At 40.0% G+C, this 24,782-nt stretch overlaps 1 protein-coding gene across 3 annotated transcripts in view; it reads left to right on the top strand.

Moving 5' to 3' along the window:
- The window catches only part of LOC132913710 (ubiquitin carboxyl-terminal hydrolase 48-like), a 76,779-nt gene extending 53,300 nt beyond the window's left edge, over nucleotides 1-23,479 (top strand). For all 3 annotated transcript variants that reach the window (XM_060972227.1, XM_060972228.1, XM_060972229.1), the window contains 2 exons: nucleotides 14,692-14,776; nucleotides 21,697-23,479. In XM_060972227.1, the coding sequence (XP_060828210.1) occupies nucleotides 14,692-14,776; nucleotides 21,697-21,719 (108 nt within the window). In that variant the 3' untranslated portion in view covers nucleotides 21,720-23,479. The remainder of the gene's footprint in view (nucleotides 1-14,691; nucleotides 14,777-21,696) is intronic.
- The last annotated feature ends 1,303 nt before the right edge of the window (nucleotides 23,480-24,782 follow it).

A 24,782-nucleotide genomic window follows, 5' to 3' on the forward strand; every position in this document is an offset into this window, starting at 1 on the left:
AATTAAGCCGATGCAGGCTTAAAAGGCATCGTCATCATCATCGACTTGGCCTTCCAACTTGAAAATAATCGAGCGAAGCTGCTTTAAAGAGGAACAGAGAGCAGATCCTCCTGTTCCTCTCGCGTTGCGCCGTGATGTTAAAAGGCATCGAGTATATTCACCAGCCAATACCGCTGATATCGCAATCAACGATCTTGTGCACGCGGAGAAAAATCGCGAGTATGATTTTATAATACACGGGATATTTGATGGCTTAATAACGTCTCGGCTGGATGGCGAACGGAGATGAAGGTTGCGTGGCAGACCTTTCAGGATTAGAGCCAGGGAATTACCGAGAATAAATGCAACGTGCTTTCGCTGGTAATGCACGAGGAAAGTATCCGGCCATCTTGAATATCTTGAGAACCCCATCTCTCCAGATCTTGATGGAACGTGGCTACTATTTAAAATAAATCTTACCGCGTCTGCTAATGGTCGTAAGTACATATTTGGATATCGACCGATTTGCGGTGAGAGTATCTGAAAACTAAATTAGGCTACGAAGTAATGAGAAATCGATAAGGAAAGACAGCGACTATTATCTTCTTATGGGATCGATATATTACGAATTTGAATTATGCTGAAAAGTGTAGCAACAGTATGTGAAAGTTAAGTACGTGATTCGTCAATGTAGCTTTAAATGTCAGTGTTGGAACGAACAGCTATTGGTTCAGCAGAATTGTTTCTATCTCGCTCGTGGCTCGGCAATTCAACCGCTTGAATGGAAATTAAAATCGCCATCGAAGGAGATTTCGAATTTTGGACGTAATCAAGAGGATGAGCCGGTTAATGGCAAGTTCTCCGGAACGAGCAAAAATCGTTTTCTCTGGTTCCTTCAAAAAATAAAATAGGCGGGACTAGAACGAAGCGTGGAAAATCCAAGAGAACGTATTTCAAACGTTAGCGAAGGTGGAATTTTTAATACAAAATAATTGGATCGCTTCCTGGACGTATTTGTTATAAAACTGTTACTTCTTTGCGCCAGAAATATTGCTTAATCGATATTATTTTCTATAACATAGTTTCTGAAAGAAAGAGGACAAAACGAGATCAAGTAGAATCGGATCGTCTGTCGTCAGACAAATTTTGCAACTGTCTCGAATATCGTTTCGTAATCTTTTTTGCACGCCTGTTACTATAACGGCCATATGGAATTTAGGTGTTGGCACTTGTAGAAAAATATTTCATTTTCGTTGAATCTATCGAAGCATGAAAAAGCAAAAGGACGACGGTGTCGAAACGATCGATAGCTTTCTTCCTTTTTAACGATTAGCCATCGAACGCGTGGCTCTCGATGTTTGCATTTCACGCGTCACGATCTGCATTTCGCGCGATGCAATTTTCTTGCAGCGATTCGCTGTACGAGAAAGCGGGTGTCGAATCGGTCGCAAGAAATTACAACTCGAGGGACACGGAGGTATCGAACGCCTGGAAGAAACGGGATTAATAGACACGTGTCTCGTCGGTGTCGAAAGAAAGGGAAGTTTCGTTGGCAGATACTTGGCTGTCTTTGTGGTTTCTCCACTTACTGTCAGATAGAAACATATATTTTTGGAGATGTTTTGCTCGTCTTTATGTGGGAAACGTTATTTGCGAAGATTGTGGAATCACGATAGCGAAGAAATAAATAATTATTCGAACAGGAGGATTATTCGGAAAAAGTTCAGAAACACGGAACCAAAGAAGCAAGAGAAAGGAATCGAAATGGACTGGCCTGGAATTTTTCATCGACAAATTCACTCGTGGTAAATTCTCTCTGCTGAATTTTGTAATTCATATTACAAGAAAAGTTATTTGCAATCGTAAGATCGACGAGGTGAGATTGAACGAGAATGACACGAAAGGAAACGATTATGGTTTTCCATATTACAGATAGACAAATTACGGTTTGCCTGCCTTATAATAAATTCGATTCGTCTCCGTGGCAGAGATATTTGCAACGATCGCACGATGATAACTCCGAACAGCCAGCTACCACTATCCCGGAAATAACAGAAAAATAAAGCTAATATTCTCACCCCAATAGCCATGGTTGAAGGGTGGTGTACCCCCTTGGAAATTCGGTTTGCCATGAATTTTTCGATCGGCCAATTCCCAGCTGCGTCCAATATGAGATTCGTCCCTGGCATACGAGATGTTTTTTTCTCCGCTGTTCCACCACCGTTCGCACCCCCTCGGTCCCGTTTTTTTGTCAGCTCGTTTCGGTCACTCGCGATTCTCGCCTTCCAGCCTAAGTTAATATTAATGGGGATATTTATGGGCGTAGGTCAACGCTGGTCACCGCGAGAGTACCACTGATAAAAGGAAATCTGAAAATGCCATGATTTATGGCCGTGCCACTGTTCCAACATCGCCCCCGCCCCCACCTTCTTCATATGCGGCATCGAAATTTCCCTTAAACGGTGAATAAGTTATACGGTGGGTGCTGCATTCTTCCCTCGATCCGCATACATCTCGTTTTGCTTCGTAAATTCTTGGGAAGCTCGCGAATCACCGGTTAAATCGATGGCTTTTTCGCTGAAAGCGTCGATTAAACGGTGATTTGGTTTCATTGCTCGTTCTGCACGGTAGATTCCACTCTGCGGACGTAGGAAATGCTAGCTTATTTGTACGAGAGTAATCATTTGAACGAAAGTAGAGTTGCTATTAGAGTTTGTGATAAAAGGTTGCCAGCGATGTTTCAATGAGAATTAATTCTAGAAAAGTAGGAAGCTTGATATATTCGGAAATGTGCTATGGTCGAATAGTTTGCGATCAATTATTTCAGAATATAAGAAGCAAAACTTTTTAATAAAGCAGCCTCCATGTATTTGACAATAAATTATAGTAAAGATAGAAAAATTAGTACAGGCAATTTTACAGCGAACAGATCGGATTTATATTTGTTGAAATGTCTCGATGATCTTCTATTCTGTTGCAATAACCGCGGCAATAAAATGCTGCAAAAATATCGTATTAGATTTCCCAAAATGTTCCTTTCGCTGTATAACGAAATAATAGCTGGACGACATTTGTTGTTTTATTTCATTGAATTATGTATGATCCATTTTGCAGTAATAGAACAAGATAAAACAAATTATATCCTACATCTATTATTTCCTTATGAAACGAAAGGAACTTTTGGGACAACCCAATGTAAACTTTTTTTACTAAACATAAGAAACAATATAATACTATTTTTAATTCGTTCTGGAAAAGTTTATGAATTTGCACGATCATCAACAGCGTAATCGTAACGCGTACATCGATCATTTGCAGTGTCTCGCACAAGCGAATTGAACATCGCAAACTCGTCTTGTGAATTTCTTTCCGCCGGTCTGTTCACGGTTTTTGGTTTCTACTTGCATTCAGCGCCAATCAGAGGCGAAGCATCCAGGCAATGTTCTAATAAAGTCAGGATAATTAGAAGGCGAGGTGAACAGTCGAAAGGGACACCCATTTGCGATGGCATTGTTCTCAGTGCGAGTGACAAGCGTTTCCATAATTCACCTAGAAGCAGCTTATATAAACGGCGGTCGATGAATATTTATACGGTCGTTGGACCGCGTTTACCATTTCCATTAAACTTTATATTTCCGGGTTCCACTGAAAACGGTATTACGAGCACGCTGGAACGACCTGCTCGCGAAAGAAGAGCCGCACGCCTCGCATTTATGCGAGAAAACGCTTAAGTGTTTTATCGATGGCACTTAAGGCATGCCGTTTCGAGTTGTAATTATCCGTTGTTTGGAAGACACGATCTACTTAAGCGTCTGACCATCGTCGTCCCTGCGTCTGACTATTTAACGATCGATTTTATTCTCCCCGTCATCATATTTTGTGGAATGATCTTTTACTGGTTTTTATCGCAAACTACACCTGCCCATTTTTCTTTTCCCTTCGAGAGAACAGAGAGAATATTTTAGCGTTTCGCGCGTTACCATGAATTTTTGCCGAATAGATTTCGATACTTTTTAACGAGACACCCATAGCATTACATTATCGCAGTGGTTTTTGTTTATAACTGTATTACAGAAGAATTGCAATTTATATTAGATCATGAAATTCTTCATAGTGAGAATTTAGAAAATATGTATCAGAGTTGCAAATAAACATATACATATATCGACGAGTAGAAATCAAAATTCTCATCTTTTATAAAATATATGTATACCGTTAATACTATTTTTATTACCAGATATTAACATTTGAAAAGAAATGAAACGTCTCTCGCGAAACGAGTATTTTGAACGTGTTAACTAAATTTTACAAGTATCGAGCGAAGAGCTCGAGCGATTCTTAAAGGTATCGTAAATTCCCGCTCAGGAGAGCAGCTCTTCCTGGTCGTTCGTTAAAACATAAATCCTTGGCAAGTTGCATATTCAGCAGCCATTCGAACACAAATGACAAGGTAGCAGTTTTCGTGTTTCACCTCGTGATCGTTTTACGAGTTCTCTGGTAAACTTGACCCAAGATATTTCAAACAGCCAGAAAGGGGAAATGTAAAACACAAGAATCTCGAATTCCATCGACTAAATTAATCAAAGTGATTATATGAAGTTTCTCCTTTGTCTTACGTTTGACAATAAATGCAGTGAAAAACGACACGAGTTCCTCGACGAACTTGCTCACGGATATCTTATACTTCCAAGCAGCCAAAGAGGAGAAATGCGAGACACGAAAGTTTCTAATTTCATCAAAAAATTGATCGAGGTGTTATATAGAGCCTCTTCTTCGTCTGATATTTGAAAAATGGCGCGGTTGACATAAAATTCTCCGGGGAATCTATACGAGATTAACGAGAACCACGTGTCTGGTATTATCGGCACGCACCCAAGACCACTTGTTCGAGGGAGCAACCTGTAGAGGCTGGCATACCGCACAGCTCGTACAACCACGTACGAGAAACGAAGCAGGAATTCAGGGTTAGCTGCTCGGCCAAATATAGATCGGAGTTATATGTGGGAACACGTGTACGCGGCCATAAATATCTCCTTTACGTTTCGTGAGTGCAATAAGACCGAGCTGCGACCGAACTACAGATGCGCCATGCATAATTGGACAGCCCGGCATTAACCCACTGACAGTGGAATTAATTTTCTTCTGCTCCTACTTCATTTACTTTTCTAGTCGTTTCCCGCTCGTTTTTACTTTACTTGGGAAGACAGTGAAACGAAAGGAAGGGGTGCAGTGAGAAGTTGAAATTTCGTATTAAAACGTTGCATTTCGACCATGTTCTGCTTCGTGGCTTCTGGAGAATTGTCAAAGTCTTTGATCGTATACGATATCTTCCGATAGTTATATATTATATTAGAATGTATTTTATAATACGGTGATCTGCTAAATAAAACTATCAAGTACTCCGATACACTAGAAGATCCGAAATTCCCATTTACGTTGAAACGTTATGTATCGAACTATCATCTCTCGACTGTCTAATGATTATCGTATCGTCGTGTATTCGTAGCACTGCCACGAATTATTAATCATGATCGCTCGTAGCAATATTCTAATTCCAACTTCCAAAGAAAAATTCCTGTTTCGAGAAAGACAGAAAACTAGATCAACTCTTAAGAAACGGAAAACAGGGCAAAAGAGATTAAAAATCTCGCTGTTAGAACGACATTACAAACATCTACGTCCAAAGACGAGATTCTGGATGGAAAATCCGAAGCAACCCATCTCTGGCTGTTATCACGGAAAGCTGGTCGCGAGTGCGAAGCCATAAATCTGAGGGAAAGATTCACGCCTATCGGGCTTCTCTTGGTCCACGCACGTGCACGCGTGTCCTGACCGAGGAAAGTGTCCGGTCGGCGTGCAAGGGTGACGTCGAACAGCCACCCCCTCCGGTTGCTCGGATCTCTGCTGGCCTCCTGGCTAGGCCGACCTCTGGAAGATTTGTCCCCTAATGTAGTCAGTGAGCCTCGGGGACGGCTGCGGCGATGGGGTTCGCAAGTAGGCGTCTAGAAAGTGAGTAATGCTCACGACAAACGCAGCCCCCGGGGGGGCGAGCAGGGGTTGGACCCGAGAGAAGATCCCGCCAGATAGGGTGCTAAGCGACACGCTAAGACCGCTTACTATCTGCGTGTCTCCTCGAGCGTTGCTTTTCTCGCTGATATCCCACCCTTCCTCCTTGCCGACCTTCTGCCTCTTTGTCTTTCGTCTCTCTCTCTCTCTCTCTCTTTCTTTCTCTCTGTTTTTCCTCTTCCTGTTCTCGTTCTTTTTCTTCTTTTCGTATCATTTGCTCGAGTCTGATCTTGCTCCTGCAGATTTTAATAGAGATTCTTTTGGAATTTTAATGGACAGCAGTAAATTCCCCTTCATTTTTATGTATCATTATTCCTTTCTTTAATTATTCCGCGGAAGTGTAGTCTTTTTCTTTCCTCTTGGTTTTTGAGTTTCGGGTCTCTTCTCTCTCTTTCTTGCATTTCGTATTTCTCGTCTTCTCGGTTATCATCCTTTTCTTAGTCTTACGTCGAGCTGTTGGTCATGAATTTGTTCGTAGAGGATTGCTTGTGGGGATTCTAACAGGGGCTGTTTGGACATTCTCGTCAGACAAGTCAGTTCCTTCGTCTTTACGTGGCTTTCTTATTTTTATTTACTTTTTCTGGAAAACTTCCCTCTCTTCCTTGCTTTTGGCCTTAGTTTGAGATTTTAAGCTTCCGCAATCGCCCTATTTTTCGTGGCGCTATCAATTGATCGAAGCAAGTCCCAGTCGATAGATACTTACCGCGCCATCCCACTTTGGAAAGAAATTTTAAATGATTTTGACGACATTCGATTGCAAAGGGTTGATAAAAGTCCTCGTGATCCGTCTGAAATTTCAGCGCAAGGAAAATCAGTTGTTCGATTCTTATATATATATCCTCTTCCTTCTCATTGTCTCTCCATGAAATTATTACATTCTGTCCTTTACGTACACTGTGTATATTCCTCTATTACCCAAAATTCGCGTGAACAACCCTCCTTGGAATTTGAATGGCGATCTTTTACGGTCCGCAATTTGCCAAGATGCTTCTTTCACCCTCGACGCAGGGTGCAGAGGGTGCTGAGTAGTCGCGAGTTTATCTACCCTGAAAACTCTAAATGGACAATTCTAAGACGATTCTATTGTCTGACTTCGTAACGAAATCTAAAGGAAAAAAAGGAGCGAACGTCACGTTTACTTTCTTCCCAGCGTTGACGATGTCCAAGCGTCGGGAGAGGCATCCAATTGAATTAAAAATCTGGTATCATATGAACGTAGAACAGACACGTTGTGTTAATGTGATGATAACAAGTCGGTCGAAAGAGTGGCCAGGCTCGATTACTTACTTAGTCGTCATCAGAGAGTACGACGCGACGGCCGAGGATGACGACGAGGAGGACGGTTCGTGGCATGAAGGCAGCCTTTGTGTCTTGCCGGAAGCATGGATCGGCTCTTGATAGGCGACGTGTCTAAAGTGCCTCTTTTCTGAATCCCTGTTGCCTTCGTCTTTGGCATGCTCGTCTCGATTTTCTCCACTTTAGTCGCTGCACGCATTTTAAACGTTCTTTTTCAAATTCGTGATATTTTTCAGGTGCCTGAAATAGCTTCGAACCTCAAAATAGGTGGACGTAAATAAATTATTCGTTCTTCCCTACGCTTTGTTTCATTCGTTTTCGTAGATTGCGTTTTCGTGTCTGTGAAATTAATCGAGTTATGGGAAGTTTCACGAATCGGTATGGAGGCTGATGATATCGATACTGATACTTTTGCTAATTGATTTCTTGCACAAATCCCACTACAGTAACGAAGCTACAAGGAAACAATTTTATTCGTAAAAAGCATGTAACACGTTATCGAGAATTATTTTTCACATTCGCATAACTATAACTACTATTTTTCGAACTATAATTTCCAACGATCAAAGTAAACCTGCATTTGACAATCATAATACGCTTATCGAGAAAGTGGATTGTATTTGCCTGTGTAACGACCGTATCATAAAATCCTAATGAAATTTCAAATCAACCAAGTATGTAGACTGTACTTGATAATTGCATTTTTCTCCGGTGACTAATTTGTACCTGTATTTTAACCGCACCGGAGAAACTATTCTGGCTCTTCGATCCTTTCAATTTTACGGATCAGCATAAAATTATAGCAGGATATAAAATCGCCGTTCCACGAGCTGGTCATTCGACGAACGAACACCTGACTCGTTTTATCGGAAACCGCAATGCAGTGAGGAATCCATCAGGCTTGGTCGAGATTTAGGTCGAATGGACGTCGTTGGACGACGTTATACTGGCAAGGGATGGAAAAAGATACAAAAGTGAACTGGTGTTGGCTTCACCCGTTATCCAATCGAGCGGAAAACTCATCAGTCACTCTACACATAACACCTTCACGGTATCTATGCTCGTCTAAAAAGTTTCTTCCTCGTCTAATCTCTACCTTCGTGGCTCCCTTCTTTTTCTTCTCGTCTCTTCCCTACCTTCCCTCCTCTGTTCGTCACGAAAGAGTTGATCTCGCTCGTCGATACGACATTCTTAACTCTTTACCAATCAGATTTTTTCCCCTTATTCCGGAACATTAAGGAGAAATTTGGAAGATGAGCCGCGTGTTTGCAACTTAAATAAATTAAAATATTCATTACGTTAAACGTCACGCTAGTTGCCAGTTCGTGCGACAGGCTATTTCTTCTGGGATGTGTAAATCATCGTAAGGTAGATATTTCTACGAATAGCTCCAGAAATAAGAAAATATATTTTGGGTTCTGGTCCACTTTTACCTCGACGAAAGTTACGTCGTCTTTTATTCAATCGATTTATTCGATCGTCTGCAAAATCATCGTTATTAGTTAGAATTACAGCTACCTGTTGTGCAAGCTTATTTTACGAGGACGATAGAATATTAAAATTATTTTAAAATACGCCAAGGGGAAACCGAAACGTAAGAATCTATCGAGTAAAAAAAAAGTAATAATAAATAAATCGGTCAGTTGGTTCAAAAATCTTTTTGTGTATTAAAAGAGAATGAGTATCCAAAACTTTTGATAAAAATAATATTTAAGCGCTCACAGATGGTCCTTTGATATGGTCGATGACACGAAGTGTCTGTTGTACATCTTTTTTTATTCTTCTCGCGGTTTCGATGAGAAGGAGCACTATGCATTTCGTTCACACCCGTTAGACGAGTATAAAGACATCCGCCGCAGTGGCCGAGCCAGAAATACCGTGGCCCTTCTTGAAAATAATTTGAATAATTACCGGTCCGGCTTTTTCATCGGAGATGCTAAACAGCTGTTGTCTACGCTTCTCCTCTCGAAGCTTCCGCGAGACGAGAGACAATGCAGAGGCTCCTTAATTTTCTTAAAAGACCTTCATGGATCTTGTCTTGGACTCGGTTGTCCCCTTTACCGGGGATTAGAATGACAATGCGAGTTTCTTTTTATCGATCAGAATTGCGACGACAGTGTGCGCCAGTTTTATACGTGTTATGTTTGGTACTTGTCTTGAATATTGTTATTTTAATAGATATTTGGCAAACTAGTCAAACAATTAGTTCTCTGTAGAAATATTTTTTACCATCATTAGCACACACAGTGGCGAGCATGTGTACGTACGTATACTTCTGACGATTCAACTAAAATTATCTGTCGCTTATATATTTTGTTATAATTTCTACTGAAATGCTTACAGAAATGAATAACACGTTTTGCACGAGAATTACGAAAGCAAAACGTTCGTCTTCATATGCTCGCCATTGTACACGCATCAAGTGATATCGGCAGTCATAGCCAGACGGACAGCGAGGCTGTCAGTCAAATCGATCAACTTCAAATTTTCTCTAAAAAATCTCTTAGTACTTGATAGATTAATTCTTCAGAAAATATCTTCCTATTTCTTGCTATATCTTGGTAATGACCCAAAACCTAAATCGAATAATTTTGGCCTCTGAGATTACTCACGGCGTTTAAGTTTGTGTCCAGCACGGACTTTATTTCTTCGTTCCTTGCATTCTTCACTGTTTAGCTCCTTCGACTCTCGATTTGACGATTTGTACAAAGACAAATTGTTTATCGTTAGCAACTCGTGTTTTGTCCAAAGCAGTTGGAATTGGAGAATCGGGGTGGTCCTTAATATCCGAAGACACGTTCCCCCGGTGTTTCATGGAGCACGTACGACTTCTATTAACGACAGGACACCCCCGTTTTGGCAAAACACACAGTGGGGCTGACTGGAGGCAGCGCCGAGTAATAATTCGTCGGCCGAATTAGCGCCATAAGTTTGCCGCCGCGACAGCCGCGGGGATAATATTAATCTACTTTGAATTTATACACCGTGCGGTCTTCCGCCGCCTAACTTCCTTCGTATTAAGTCCTCCCGTGGCTTTCCGCTCTCTTTCACTTGCCGTTTAAAACTTCCTCCGTTTGGGTCTTTCCTCGCCACCGTCGTTTGCAAACCAGCTTATTCTTATTCTTTGATTTCGGCGTTCTTTCTCGTTGCGTTTCTCCAAAATTCTGTCTCCAACTTCCAAAGAATATCACTCAAAATTGCTCGCGAATCGCCTGCAGATCGATTGTTTCGCATTTTCGAATAATGGATCTTCTTTCGTTAGTACGTGAGGCTTGAATATTTAGCTCAGGAAATTTTCACTCTTTCGGGAAGATTTCGTCGATAAAGATTGGATCCAAGCGACACTATGATGACCGATAAAGACGATAAAAGTAAAAAAATGTACTCAGCATTTTCGCTCCGCCGCTATGCCGCAGGGAATAAAGCGCGAGTACTTGGCTCCTTTCGATGATCGTTCAACGAAAAACAATCTAGTTTCTGATTCATGCGGATGATGACCGAGCGTGCAGTGGATTGCAAGGGATTAATTTAATTTTCGAACGAGTGTCTTAGAGTATAGGGAACAGCGGGTTTATTTACTCTGCGCGCGTATTAAGACGCGGTCAGAGGAAAGGGGTGAGATTCACCCCTTCGGTGTAGACAGATAAATAACTCAAGACAGCCTGGGAATAATTTAAGGCACGCATTCTTGACAAGAAACAGCGAACTATTCCGCAAGAAATTCTACAACGTAACACTCGATCCAAAAGTTACGTCACCTTATCAGTTTTCTCCAAAGCGCTATCACAACCTGAAAGGCGAAAGATACTTTGAAAAGCTAATAAAAGACTAAAAAACAAAAGAGCAGAGTATGGATTGTGAATCTTTATGCCAGACCATATTTTATGAGCCCATCTATAAAGAACTGGAATTTAAACAGAATTTTGTTTAAATATTACTTTGGATATTTTACGTATATTTCTGCACGTTATATGCAGTCTGTGCGCTTGTGCGCAGTTCGAGTTGCTATCGCGCATTATTCCCATAAATGTATAAACATCCGCATTCTAATCGTCAGCGCAGCTCCACGAATCTCCTGGCAGACAGAGTTCACGCGTGGCTGATAAGGTGTCGAGGAAGGACGAGAAGCGTGGAACAAAAACGGTGGTCTACCTTAACGCGGTAAACGTCGTTGGACGCCTCGCATGCATTATGCACCGGCGTGCGGCCTGCGTTACGCCACTTACAGGCCACATCCTCGCGTTTCTCCGTCGAACAGGCCGCGGGAAAAAAAATTTATGTTAAGACAAGCACCGCGAGTCTTCGCTTCGCTGTCGAAGATTAAGACATTCTCGGGCTAATAATTTTCATCCTCGGCCCGGAAATATTTTGTCCGTTTCTTCGCTTTTCTTCCCTCTCTTTTTCCCTCTGTCGCGTTCTGCGAGAATCATTCAAGACGAGGATCGTCGCAGAGAGAAAAATCTTCGTAACGCGGACGGACGATGGAGATTTTTAAAAAGGACGAATTTCAGATGGAATTGGAGGATTTTTCGGGGACAAAAGGATTTTCCTGCGGACAATAGGTGTCAGCCGAGAGGTAGAACACGCCCGAAGGTGCGCAGCTCGAAAGCCAACTCTGCAATTATGAGCCATACCACGTCGGGGCTCGCCTCATAACGAACTCACTATATTGCCGAGCATTTCAAAACTGACCGCGCGTAGACGCTCTTTACCTGGCCCCCCTGGTCCCTCCGTTCTTCCTCTGTTCCCATCTCCGGGGACTGGACCCGCTGTTAGGCCTGAGAATAATGTTTCGGAGATGAAAGAAAGAAACTTCGGGGAACTCGCGGTGCACCGTGAATTCCTGATGCTGGTGACCTCGATCAGCCAGCTTCTGCGCGTTCCTTCTTGCTTTCTGCGAACGTCCTACCCTCTTGGTAAATCCTCGATGGAAATCGGAAACAGAGGATCGATGTTCTCGATGTAATTGTTTAATCTTTCTCCGTTCCTGTTGCTGACTTTTGTACTTTTCGGTTTTCCTTCCTCTCTATCTCTTCTCGATAGATCCTCATCACAGACGACGAATAGAAAAAGATCGATATCGTCTCCTGTATCTTCTTTCTTCCTTTCTGCGATCGTTTAATCTCTTCTGTAGATCCTGGACAGAGATCCTTGATGATTTCTGCAAATGTAGTTTTGCTCTTCAAGTTTCAGCGTTTCATCTCTCTGACAAATGTCGAGCGAAAATGAAGAATGGAGATGGATTCTTCGTGATTTTTTGTTTCTTCTTTTTGGTGAAGAAGTTTCTGGATAAAACGTAGAATTGTTTTGACTGGCGAGGATTCGTCGTGAGACTATCATCGCTCTTCTTCGCGTCTTTGATCATTGACTGTTCGGTATGGCGTGATCTAATTTACACCGAACCTCTGGGATTCGGCCGCTCGAAAATAAATCATATTGCAGAAGATGCCACGGCTAGCAGGAAACAGCGACCAGATGTGGGCTCGTACTTTCCGAGACATGTGTGTCCAGGCCATCGGATGACACTCGCTATATTTAGTTCTGTGGGAAAAAGGGGTTCCAGAGGCATAATTACACCTACGCGAAACCCACTCGTCTCTGAGAAATCGTTTCGCCTCGATTTCATTCGATTCTTTCGCTTTTTTCATCGCCAAAGTATTTTCCTCGTCCTTTTACATCCTCCTCGCGTTTCTTACTTTTCAGCAAACAAGCTGCCAATTTTTAAATTGATGTTCGTCTTTCCTTTTCAATTACGATCGTCAATTGTTATCTGATGATATCTCTTTCTTAAGAAGCTACAGATGTTCGTTGATTGAACGACGAGAGAAAGTAGATCGTATGGTTGATAAATATGGTCGAACTAATTCTACGTCGCAACTAATTAATAATATTAAAATTGTCAAGCTAAAAGTTGTAGGTCCCAGACTTTTCTCTTCCGATTTTACAATTTCGTATCACATAGAACGATTACACGTCTGGGAAAGAGTAAAATTCCTTCTTGTTATTTCATTAATCATATTAATAAATTCGTTACCGCCACGTAAGAGAATTTATTATTTAATACCAATAATTTGCAACACGCGGTTCCTAGAATTTGATCGATTAATCGTTAAATTTGTCTACCTGATAAACATATTAATACACGTTTCTATTAAACATTTTTATTCTATTCTATTCTCTATTAATTCTATTTAACATATTTTTCTATTAAACTGATAACGCAAGAGAAATGATCTGCAGATTAAAATTGAGGAGTGTATCAATAGGTGCATACGGTTACAAAGGATTAATCGTTGGTTTGGAAGTTTATAGCAACGAAGATCGGGTCGTTCCAAAGCAAATAAATGTTTGCTGCCATTGCGAACGTTTGTTAATTCACGGCGACAGTTTCTCGGGAGGAACGAATGTGGACCTCGATCCACGTGGCTCGTATTCCATGTGGAATACTCGGAGATCCCACGTGTGATCCACGAAGACGCGTGGGAAGACGAACGTCGCACGAATGTCGCCAGCTGTTCACACGTGTCCTTTATGTGCATTACTAAAATCCGCCGCGCCTTTAGTCTTCTTTCCCTCTTTCAAAAGTTCCTTATTAATGGAACGATCTCACGATTGTTTTATCTACTTCCCGCACGTGATGCAGAGGTGATAAGAAACCTGTACAATTTATTGGCTTGACAACCAAGTGATTGCGGATTTTGTCATTAAGTGGTATTGACACTTGTATTGTGGTCTTGTATCGACACTTGTATTTGTATGACAGTGGTATTGACACTAAGAAGAAATGTTCCAAGTTACCCTGCGAATGAACTATTGAGTTGGCAACTAAGTGATTGCGGATTTTATCATTAAGTGGTATTGACAAAGTCCGCAATCACTTAGTTGCCAACTCAATAGTTCATTCGTAGGATAACTTGGAACATTTCTTCTGGATCGACTCTAGATGTTTATATAAATTTTATTCGAAGAACGTAATTGATGATATCTTTGTTTTTGCAATTATTAAGTGCAAGTGTTCTTCATACATAATATTAATATTTCGTTTTGCTAAGAGGGAAGGACGATTATATTTTTTTTTTTTCATCGTATGTATTGCTTTAATTTCAATTGATATATGATATGTTTAAGTGCATGTTACATGTCGATAATTGTGGTATCAATTTTTCCAATTTGATCGTTCAGCTTCTTGAAAAGCTTTACTTCTGTAAATTTTTACTACGAAAAAGATTTACTTTTGTAAATTTGTTTATCGTAAAATGATAAATGATCGTGAATACCAAGGAAAATTTTAACAAATAATATTTGCGAACGTAACGTTGACCTAACGAAAATGTTTCTGTTTGATTGTAGATCGACACGCCGATAGAGAACGAAGCAGACGTAACGTCGGATGTAAACAACCCCGAGTCCACGTTCCCAGAAAAGGGTTTCAAGGGTGAGTGAAATATCGCAGAAAATTATACCGTGTTTCTCGAAATTATTTTCACAACTTCGCTTACGTGGTTTGGAATCTTCATGCTGTAACTCGCGTCCCTTTCTATATAATCTATTCCTGTACTAATCTACAATTCTTATTTGTGATCCCTTTGATCATCCAATTATTCATGCTCGGTAAGAAAGACAAGAAGACAGTAGATTTTCAGAAGAGAAGTATTTTCAAAAATAGTCTGAAGATTTAAGAAATTAAAACCAATCGACCTACTATAACGTGATTATACTTTTCCAGCTGTATTCTCCTATAGTTTTATCTCCTTTCTACCACAATCACGTTATCTTATAAATACATCATGACCTATACATTAACCCTAACCCCAACCCTAAACGATTCTTACTATTTCTTGGACGTTAAATTAAAACGAAAGATAACGATCGATCGCGATCTCGCCAGAAAAATTTTCATTACAGAGGATCGGTGAAGTCAGGAACTTCTCGAAAAATTTCGTCGCAAAAAAAAAAAAAAAAAAAAAAAAAAAAAGAATAGCATCCATTGGAGCGTAAAATACGCGGCGAATCAGAAGTCGTGAAATCAAGTGGCTGGCAGAAAGACTCGAATTAAGTCGGTCGCGTTCAGACACTCGCGCCGATCTCCGACGAAACCAATCCACTTAACTCTCAACCCCCTTAAGCCCTGCCCGAGGCAAGAAAGATCGTGAAGGTTTTGTTCTCGAACAAAAATCTGACAAATATGCCGCGATTTGCCGAAGAATGGAGGCGAAGTACAGTCAGCTAGCTACCCTCTAACTTCCCCTACCAGCCAGTCACTCGAAGGATTCTCGTCCCTCTCTTCTCTCTCTTTCTCTCTCTGTGTCCTTTCCCCGTGGCTGGAGAGGGTGGCTGGCGAGCAAAGGGTGACTCTTAAATTACTTAGACCGAACAAAACGTAACAAATGACGGTGAATCGGGCCACTTATGCGATATTGGCCCATCACCGGCACCCACGTATATTGATACGTCGCATTAGGGCCTGCCAGACACCCCCTTCAACGTCTTCTTCGTTCCCGTGATTTCTGCGCAACGAGGATCCTCTCTAGTTTCGTCTGCTTCCAACGAAACCTTCTCTCCTTCTTTTTTAAGTATTCCATGTCTCGCATTCTTGTTTCCAGTTTTCCCCGTGCGTATGTTGGAGTTTTACTATGAATTATGAATACAAAGAGTGTCGATATTCGCGGCATAAGTCGAAGATCGTTTCGTCTTTGTATTTTCGATGGATCTACTCGGTTTTTGCTTCTTCAAATATTTCCTATCGTATCTTTGTTTCATTCTTTACTCGTCGCTCGTATTCGTATTCGAAAATGGCTACAAAACGCAGCTTTATTTATTGCAGTATAGCATCTATGTATTTATGGATTAATTAGAACGAATGATATTAAGTTTCGTTTTCACGTTACTATTAAACGAAAATTAGATCGTGTGCCAATAGAAGAGTATTTTTTATTGTCATCGTAGAAACTTCTCTTTACATTACAATTACATTACACCGACTTGATATTCGTAAAATAAATACGTCGCAGATTAGTCCATTCATCTATTTCTGTTGATATCTAATGCTTAAGTTCTCATTCTCATTCCCATCTTCATCTTCTACACATCGATGTTTCTCTTTGAACCATGGACGTTGATAAAAGCTCTTGGCACCTTGACATTTACGAAATAAGTTGAAATATAAGTTTTCTTTCTTCGAGCGAAAGTGTTTTCTGCAAAGACCTCGAACGTATTCCACCCCTTTCTCTTCCATACAGTTTTCTCTGTTGCGAGACTTGGCTCGGTTGGTTATTAATGGTTTTCGCGAACTCGGTTCATTAAGGAGCTCACGAAACTCGGCGCGTTCACGAGAAAACCACCCCATCGCCAGCGAACAGGCAAACGTGTCGAAAACGGTGGTCGTGCTTCAAATTAGCAAGGTATATTATTTTCAAAGGCCACGCTGCAATTTGCCTCACCCTTTCCGGCCTGTCAAATCCTCTGGCCGTCTCAATATTTCATTTCTCCTTCGGCATTTAACGTTTCTTTTCGTCGACACAGATCACTGTAAAACGACCAAATAAATTCTGCTATTAGAAATCAAAGCTTTGTTATCAGAAACACTCGCTGTTAGACTAAAAGTACTGTTTACCAACACGTACACGCTCTATGTCTATAAAACTCGACGTTCGTGAAATTAGTTAAACTATAAAACTCGTATCAAGGTGGAAATTGAAAACACGTGTATATAGCGCAAGTAAATAAGGTCTAAATATAAGTCTAACAAGGAAGGAACAAGCTTTTTTAAAAATTTCTGCAAAGAATTAATTGACTCTTATCGCGTCCACAGTTTCAATAATCAAACATAATTTTTGTTAGTATATTTTACATTAAATTTCCTTGATACAAGCACTGTCTGTGACCTAATATTCCTTCGATAATTGTTCTTAATAAATCTTTCATCATCTTCAAGTATTTGTACAATCGTCGCGATTCGTCAACGCTGGTTTAAAAAGCAGATTCGAGACAGATTTGGCGTCTAATTAGTAGTCGTTTCAGGATCGTCGATTGTTGGAGGATAAAAATTCAAAGGGTGGCAGGAAGGTGGCGAAAACGACGCCGTTTGGAAGGGCTCGGCTCGCCCTTTCAACGCGATGTCGTATCAATTTCCCCCTCCTCCCTCGGGCCTTTTTGCCAGCCACTAGAATTACACGCGCTATTATCGCAAAAAAGCACGGCGAAGATAAGAAGCGGGATTCGCGGCGCGAGCAATCCACCGCTCGCGGAAAGCGAGAGATGAAGACATTATCGTGATCGTTGGCCGCGTGTTTAAGCGTCGCAAGAACGCAAAGAAGACGCGGCCAGAGAGCAAAGGAGACCGTTCCACGGTGAAAAAGAGAGAGGATGCACCTGTCCACCGGTTCACTAACGAGAAACATGACCCGTGCACGTAGAATCGATGCGAGTTAGTTTTCTTGAAAAATATGTCCCGTGTTCTAACTCTCTCGCGAAAAATCCCATAGGAAAAACCTATCGCCGGTCTGCATACGTATGAATAAATGTACGAATAATTGGCAATTAACCGCGGTGACATTTTTAGAATTCCTGCTTGCCGCGGTTCAATGGTACGCTTTGCTTTGTTACGATTTTTGCGCTGGTTAATTAGTCCCATCGATCCACTGTATTTCTATTCACAGATAGAAGACAAGTTGAATTTGGGTAATTTCGAGTTGTAGTCAAAAGATTGGAAGTTTCTTAGCAGATACTATTGCACCTTTGTAATATCCAGAAACTTATCCTTCAACGAACTGGTAATAGATTCAACGTAGGAAGCTTTTCGTACAGAAAATCCGCGGAATTTTAATCGTCCAAATTGACTCTTTGATTTGTCAATTGACAAATTGATATTTGCTGTGTGGACAAATAATTTCTATAAAATTCATTGAAATTATTTCAGTTTGATCAAAATTTCACCCCGTTCGAACGCCTACAGGAAATCCACCTATTCCTCTTAATTCTTTAAATCCGTCGAATTTCTAAATACCGAAAAAACCTACTTCTTGGCGTGCCAATAGATCCAGCAAAAAGAGATTTCAATTGCTCCGCGAATTTTTGCATGGCGCTCGTTGCAATTACACTGTTGCGCACCGAGGATTATGTCCGCGAGATTCGCTTCCCCCGGAGAAACTTTTTCCTCTCGGTGTTGGCCGTTTCGCGGCGGCTTCTCCACACAGCCGCAGAATCATTCTAGGCCAAAGGAGATAATGCAATAATAAGTATAAGTTAGGTAGAAAAGGGGGTTGCCCCGCGGTCGGGGAACGAGTGCTCCTCGCAATCTTCGGTGCCGGCTGATTATTATGTCGTTCCGGACGGGCCCCGAGCATTTTCACGAGCACTCTCTCAATGGCTTCGTTGCGTTTTCTCGCGGAGTCACTCGTTCATGCTCTTCTTGTTGCTCTCAGGGGTTGCTGGTTTTTGAGTCCAGCTATTGGTTCACCGAGAATCTGGCCGGCAATTTTTAAGAATTTTAAAGAACCTCGTCAAAGAACGTGTAGATTTTTAGCTAGCCGCAAGTTGCCGCACAGTGGCTAGTCTCGAACGGGATATTTTAATAAATATATCAACGTATGGTGTACATTATACATTAGTTTATATATTAATTTATATCATTAAAATACATAAAATAATAGTATTCAGATACGGAAGATTTATTAGGGAAATTTGACACGGTAAATATGTTTGGACGCCGTAATTAATTACGAGAATATCGTAGAATAAGTAAACGATCTTCTTCTTTTCTTTTTTTTTCCTATTGCAATTGTGCCATACAAGGCTAAGGTCAAGCGAAGAAATGGATGGGAGAAAAGCGAGAAGGCGAACGATGGCGGTGAAATTGATGGGAACGTCTTATTCTGAGGGCCCTCGTCCCATTCCCTTCCACACTTTTGTCTCCGCTCTCGTCTTAGCTGACTATGACAAATAATTGCCGAAGCTTAACATAAGCCAGAGGCGGTATACTTAGCTAATAGCAAAAAACAGGGAGAAAATAGCAGGAAGTTTTACGTGTGCCTGTTCCAATTCCTCTTTCCATTCTGCGTGGAACGCGATCAGAACAGAATTCTCTGCCATCGAATCCTTCTGTATCCTTCAGCAAGTCTCTCTTCTTGTTTCTAATACAAAGTATCTTCTAGGAAAGCCGCGATTATACTTCTCCAAGAGATCACGTTCGCGTGGAAAATGTCCTGAAATTCCGACATGTACATCGGTCATCGTGCAACTGCAATATTTTTGTCAGCATGTATACATAGGATGAAATTTGTACGATTCGAGAGGTCTCGAAGAGGAAGAGAATTATTCGAGAACGAGTTTCCAGTGTTCTGACGACGAAACGAGTTATTTCACGACGAGCGCGCAGTCTGATGCTAAACGCTGCATCGACATGGCATGCGTGACACCCTTCGTCCCATCATTTTCGTCGTCACCAGTCGTCCTTAATGTGAATTTAAGAAGCCTCACAAACGACCGTCGATCGTGGATTTCCATGACTCGTTTTAAATTATTCCTCGTCTTGGTACGTCTATCCCTCGTTACCGGATTCCTTCTCTTCTGTTTTATTCTTCGGTCATTTCTCACTCTGTTTTCCAATCTTTTGTTAATTATGTATCGTAATTATCATTCTTCGAACAATTTTGAACTTTAGTGGAAATCGTTCCTCGAATTGCAGAAATTAATCGCATCGAAATATCGCGATAATTCTGACCAATTATCACTCGCGTCGATTTTCTTTTAGAAATCGAAAACATCGTATCAGTTTCTTTAATCGGCGATGCACTTGGAAAACAGCGGACTTTAGAAATTACCTCCTATCCGATTGATCAAATTTTTCATTTTTAGTTAATTCACTCATTGAAATTACAAATTCGATTGATTATTTTACTTTCGTATCCTGTACAATCCGATCACGTCACTATCTCCCGTGTCTTTGTTTAAATGTCAATTCTTAACTAGCTATGTCTCTTCAACATTTCCTATTGATTTTATTTTATTCCTTCAACCTTTTCCAGCTTCCAGCAGCCAGCTAATTAAGTAAATAAAATTAAGTAAATTAGATGGTAATGTTATCAATACTCGAACAAAACCTATATTGTCAACATAATCGTTAAACACGTATTAAACATCGATATTTGGTATAGAAGTGGACAAATTTTGATAGACTGCGAATATTTATAGAAATTCATATCGTTTCGAAACGGTCGAAGCGAATATTTCTTTCATCTATCAAATATTATAGTGAATGTTCTACACACTATATTGTTGCATGTTACGTGTATTTTTACAGCTAACAAATTTCTCAGAAACGCATAAAAATTCCTATTCTACTTATGAAAGTTATTGTATCACGGTTCAAGTGTTCGATACAATGGCAATGTCTAGTTTGCTCAGAACGCGCGAGTCGAGAATGGAAGCCACGGGACCGAATGAAATGCGCTTCGCGGTCGACTGACTTTTCCGAAATGTTTTTCCAGCAAGCAGGAAACGACCAGGACCGACTATGTTCTTTTCTACGATCATTCTTTTGTCCTCGACCGCGGAATCCTTTCTCGCGATACCCGCCTACAGTGTCAGGGAAAAAAGCTCGATCGTGGACGGTTTTGTCGGTGATTCTCGAACGAGACAAGTAGCAAAACGATCGTTCCACATGATCTTTCAAGGATTTTCTAATCGAAGAATTAAGCGCGTCGCGGCGTCCAAGAGAAACTCCTTCGTTTTTGATTTTCGATTCGTTCGACAGTATTATTAGAATTTTCTTCTCGTCTGGTTCTCGTACAAGAAATCCATCTTCCATCTATTCGTCTCCTCTTATCCCTTAACAGAACCATTTCATTCGTCAGTTTATCCAAAATCTTGCAGATCAAATTCAGCGTATTCCACTGTGGTTTGCGTTTAACTCAGATATGCTGAAATACAATTCGCGATCGTTTGAAAAATAATGTTATTTTCCCTTTACTCGTAGTTTACATTAGAATCTTTCGCTGCTCTTATTTTACCAAACGAAAGAGCATTCGCGATGTTCTGAAAAAATGTTTAACGTAAGATTAACCTCGATAAGAATTTTTGCATATTTTTCTCTGAACAACTCGAAAAGATAGGATTCTGACGAGATTGCGTGGAAAATAATTGAAAGAACGCTGTAGGAATATTCGTTTGAATTAGACGGTGTCAACCGAGCAGCAAAAAATCGCCAAGTACGATCAAATAAATGTTCAATCATCCTCTCGTAACAGGCATATCTGGGTTGATCGTGAAAAACCTTCGACGAACACGTCACCCGTTGAAGATTGTCGTTCGTGTTTCATCTTATTGCAGTTGAAATAATAACGAATTTTGTTCCAGGAACGGAATTGGTACCGAGCTGATCTGCGTCATCAAGTGTCAGAGGATAGGCAATTGCATTGTGGCGGGACGTTTAATGACGATAGTCGATTTAACATAAAATATTTTTGTACGCGAGTTATCATATACTATACATATATTAATCTGTATAATAACGTATACAGAGGTGTGTTAAACGAGATATATCACGCTGAGAAGAGAAGAGAAGCTGTCATGGCTGTACAATCCGACGAATATCGCGTTTTTATTGTTATTAACATTATTTTACGCACAGACATGGATGAATCAGAAAAGATGAAAAGCTATGAAGGGATGAGTGGCAACTAAGAAACCCAAAGAGAGAAAGATTAGGTGTCGAACTTTGTAATTATTATTGGTAAATATATGGGTGGTTGCGTAGTCTATCGTGCTACGGAATCGAGGGATGTTAGAATGTGTGTGAACAGGAGCAAGAAGAAGAAAATGTGTTCGTGAAGGGATGATTACGTTATAATGACCGATAAAATTGATATTTCTAGGAATAATCATTTTTCTACCATTGAATAGCGATTAAGAAGATTATTAGAGATTAAAATTTATCTCGTGTTTTACGTAAGTTAGCTTAGCTTGTAGATTTATCTGTTTTATGTTGAGCTTGCTCCTTAGTGAAGGGTTTGCTTCGTTCGAATAGAAAGCTGTGTCAGTGCGACCTAATATTTAGCTGCTTCGTTACTTCTCAGCGTTTCTTTTTTCCTTTTTTTCTTTCTCTCTTTTTTTTTTTTTTTTTTTTTTCTTGAAGTAGCAAACATCTGACAAAGATAGCGGAGGATAATGTTTTCTACTTACGAAGTAGCTTTATAAATTTTGTCGTACTTTATATGTAACCTCGAGATCATGCATATCTACGATTTATTAATAGTTATAATTTTTTGTTGAATTATATTATTAATTTATTTGGATGAATTTGGCAATCTACTGTACAGGAAATTCCATGATCGCTGGAACATAAGAAATTATGTAAACACTTCGGTTACGAACTGAAAACCATTTATGGTCTCGCGAGAATTCTAACAAATCTCAAGAAACGTCTCACGTACATAGAATAGTCAAATTTTGTAATCTCTTAAATTCACCGCTTACAGCGAAAGAACCGAAGAAAGTAATAGTGCGAATTTCTTGTACACGTGTGTAATATAATTTGATCTGAAATGATTTTAGGTTATAAATAATCAAATCAGTGGATCTGATTTTTAACGTATATTTTTCCATGTAAAATATACGAGAAGGTAGGATAGAGATCGGTCGCTTCCACGAATCATTCCTTCCATTACATTCAGAGACGAACTTGGATTTCCACTGTGTTTGGAATGGAAACTGATAGAGATACTGTCGTGACACTATTTTTTAAAGACAAAGTGATTTTTAGTTGAGTTTTTTGGTAACACGTGCAATTTTAAGTTTACGTTATTACATCACAGGAGAGAAATGTGCGTGCACGGAATGCGAGGATTGCGAACGTTTTGGGTGTCGATCATTTCTACGATGGTGTACCACGGCGCCCATGGAGCTTTCTCTCTCTTTTTTTGTGCACTTTGATTAATGCAAATACAACTGTCTTTAGCGAAACTTTCTTCCGTTCTCCGGCTCTCGATGTATCATTATTCATAAATTGCGTATATGACTGTATCGTTGCATAGAAAATGGTTATAGGTGCGTTGAAGAGAATCCTAGAGATCATAGGAATAATTTACTGTTCGTCGTAGAAGCTGAGAATAAAATGGCACAGTAGTACTGATCATATACACATCGGTGTCTTTGAACGATTTATTTCTGCCAGTCACTCCTTCCATTTTCACCTATATTTATTCTTCCTCTTTCCATCTTCGACCCTTTATAATCGTGAGTTTTTGTTTCATTACGAGAATAAATTGTGTTTTCTCGTTTCGATTTAAACAGTAGGAACCGATATTTGCAACAAGTACAATAGACGGTGGATCTTCATGTAAATTTACATTCTCGAGAATGTAATTTAAAATATAAAGTCTCGGTAGAAACTAGTTCCACATTACCGGATATTATATTAAAAGGTGCTATAATTTGGATATTTTATATACTTTTTTGTATTATTAGTTTACACTTTCACATTTGGTGCAAAAACCCGCAGTTTAGCAATAGGGAAACTGCTTACAATTAGTCTCATCATGTACAGAGCTTTTCGTGTTCGAAGTCAAATGGTATTATAGAGGGTTAAATGCTAAATTTTTTAGCATGCATTCTGAGCTCTCTGCCAGATGATTAGATTTTACTTAACCCATTGTCCTACTATGTTACTTAACAATCTTAAGCTTCATTATACAGCTTGGACGAAATACTTGCTGTGGATTAAGAATTCGTTTATTATTTTTATATATCCAAGGATTATGTTATTCAATATCCTTTGTATTTTAATTATTTTCTCTAATTTCTGTGTTTCTCGTTTTAATGTATTCTTTATTTCATTCCCGTTTGAATATGATATTAGCTGTTTAATATGCGATATTGATATTTCTTAATGCAAGAACCATACTTTTCTGTTGAAAGTGAAAAAGTATAAAATTCAGTGTGGTGTCTATTCCAAAAATTATTAAATGGCTGAAAAGGTAAGCAACGCTTTTTTTACAAGCAACGAGATAACTTTTAGAATACGATGCTATTTGTTTCGAAAATTAGAATCTGTCTTTGTAGAATTGGTAGAATAAATCTTTGTAAACTTCTTTCCTTGACTTTTTAATTAAACAATTTTCGTACCATTTCATTGATGCAGTTTTATTAGATTTTTTTTTTAATGGACAAGAAGTCAGAGAGAATTTTTAAGGGATCAAGCGAAACTATCGGGATTGTTTATAAAACACAGGTGTTTAACAAATAGCCGCAGAGGAATGTGGTGCGTTCCGTCAAGATTAAGACTCGCATGCGGGTCCTACGTAATACGAATTAGGGAAAAAGCTTGATCACCGTGGCATTTGTAAGGATTAGAAAGAAAATAAGGAAAAAAGGGAGCTTAGCGGCCGGGAAATCTGGTCCACCCTAAAATAATCCGTCGCGACTTTTCTCCTCTCGAATTTCGC

Source organism: Bombus pascuorum, chromosome 13, assembly GCF_905332965.1.
Source record: "Bombus pascuorum chromosome 13, iyBomPasc1.1, whole genome shotgun sequence".
Taxonomy (NCBI): domain Eukaryota; kingdom Metazoa; phylum Arthropoda; class Insecta; order Hymenoptera; family Apidae; genus Bombus; species Bombus pascuorum.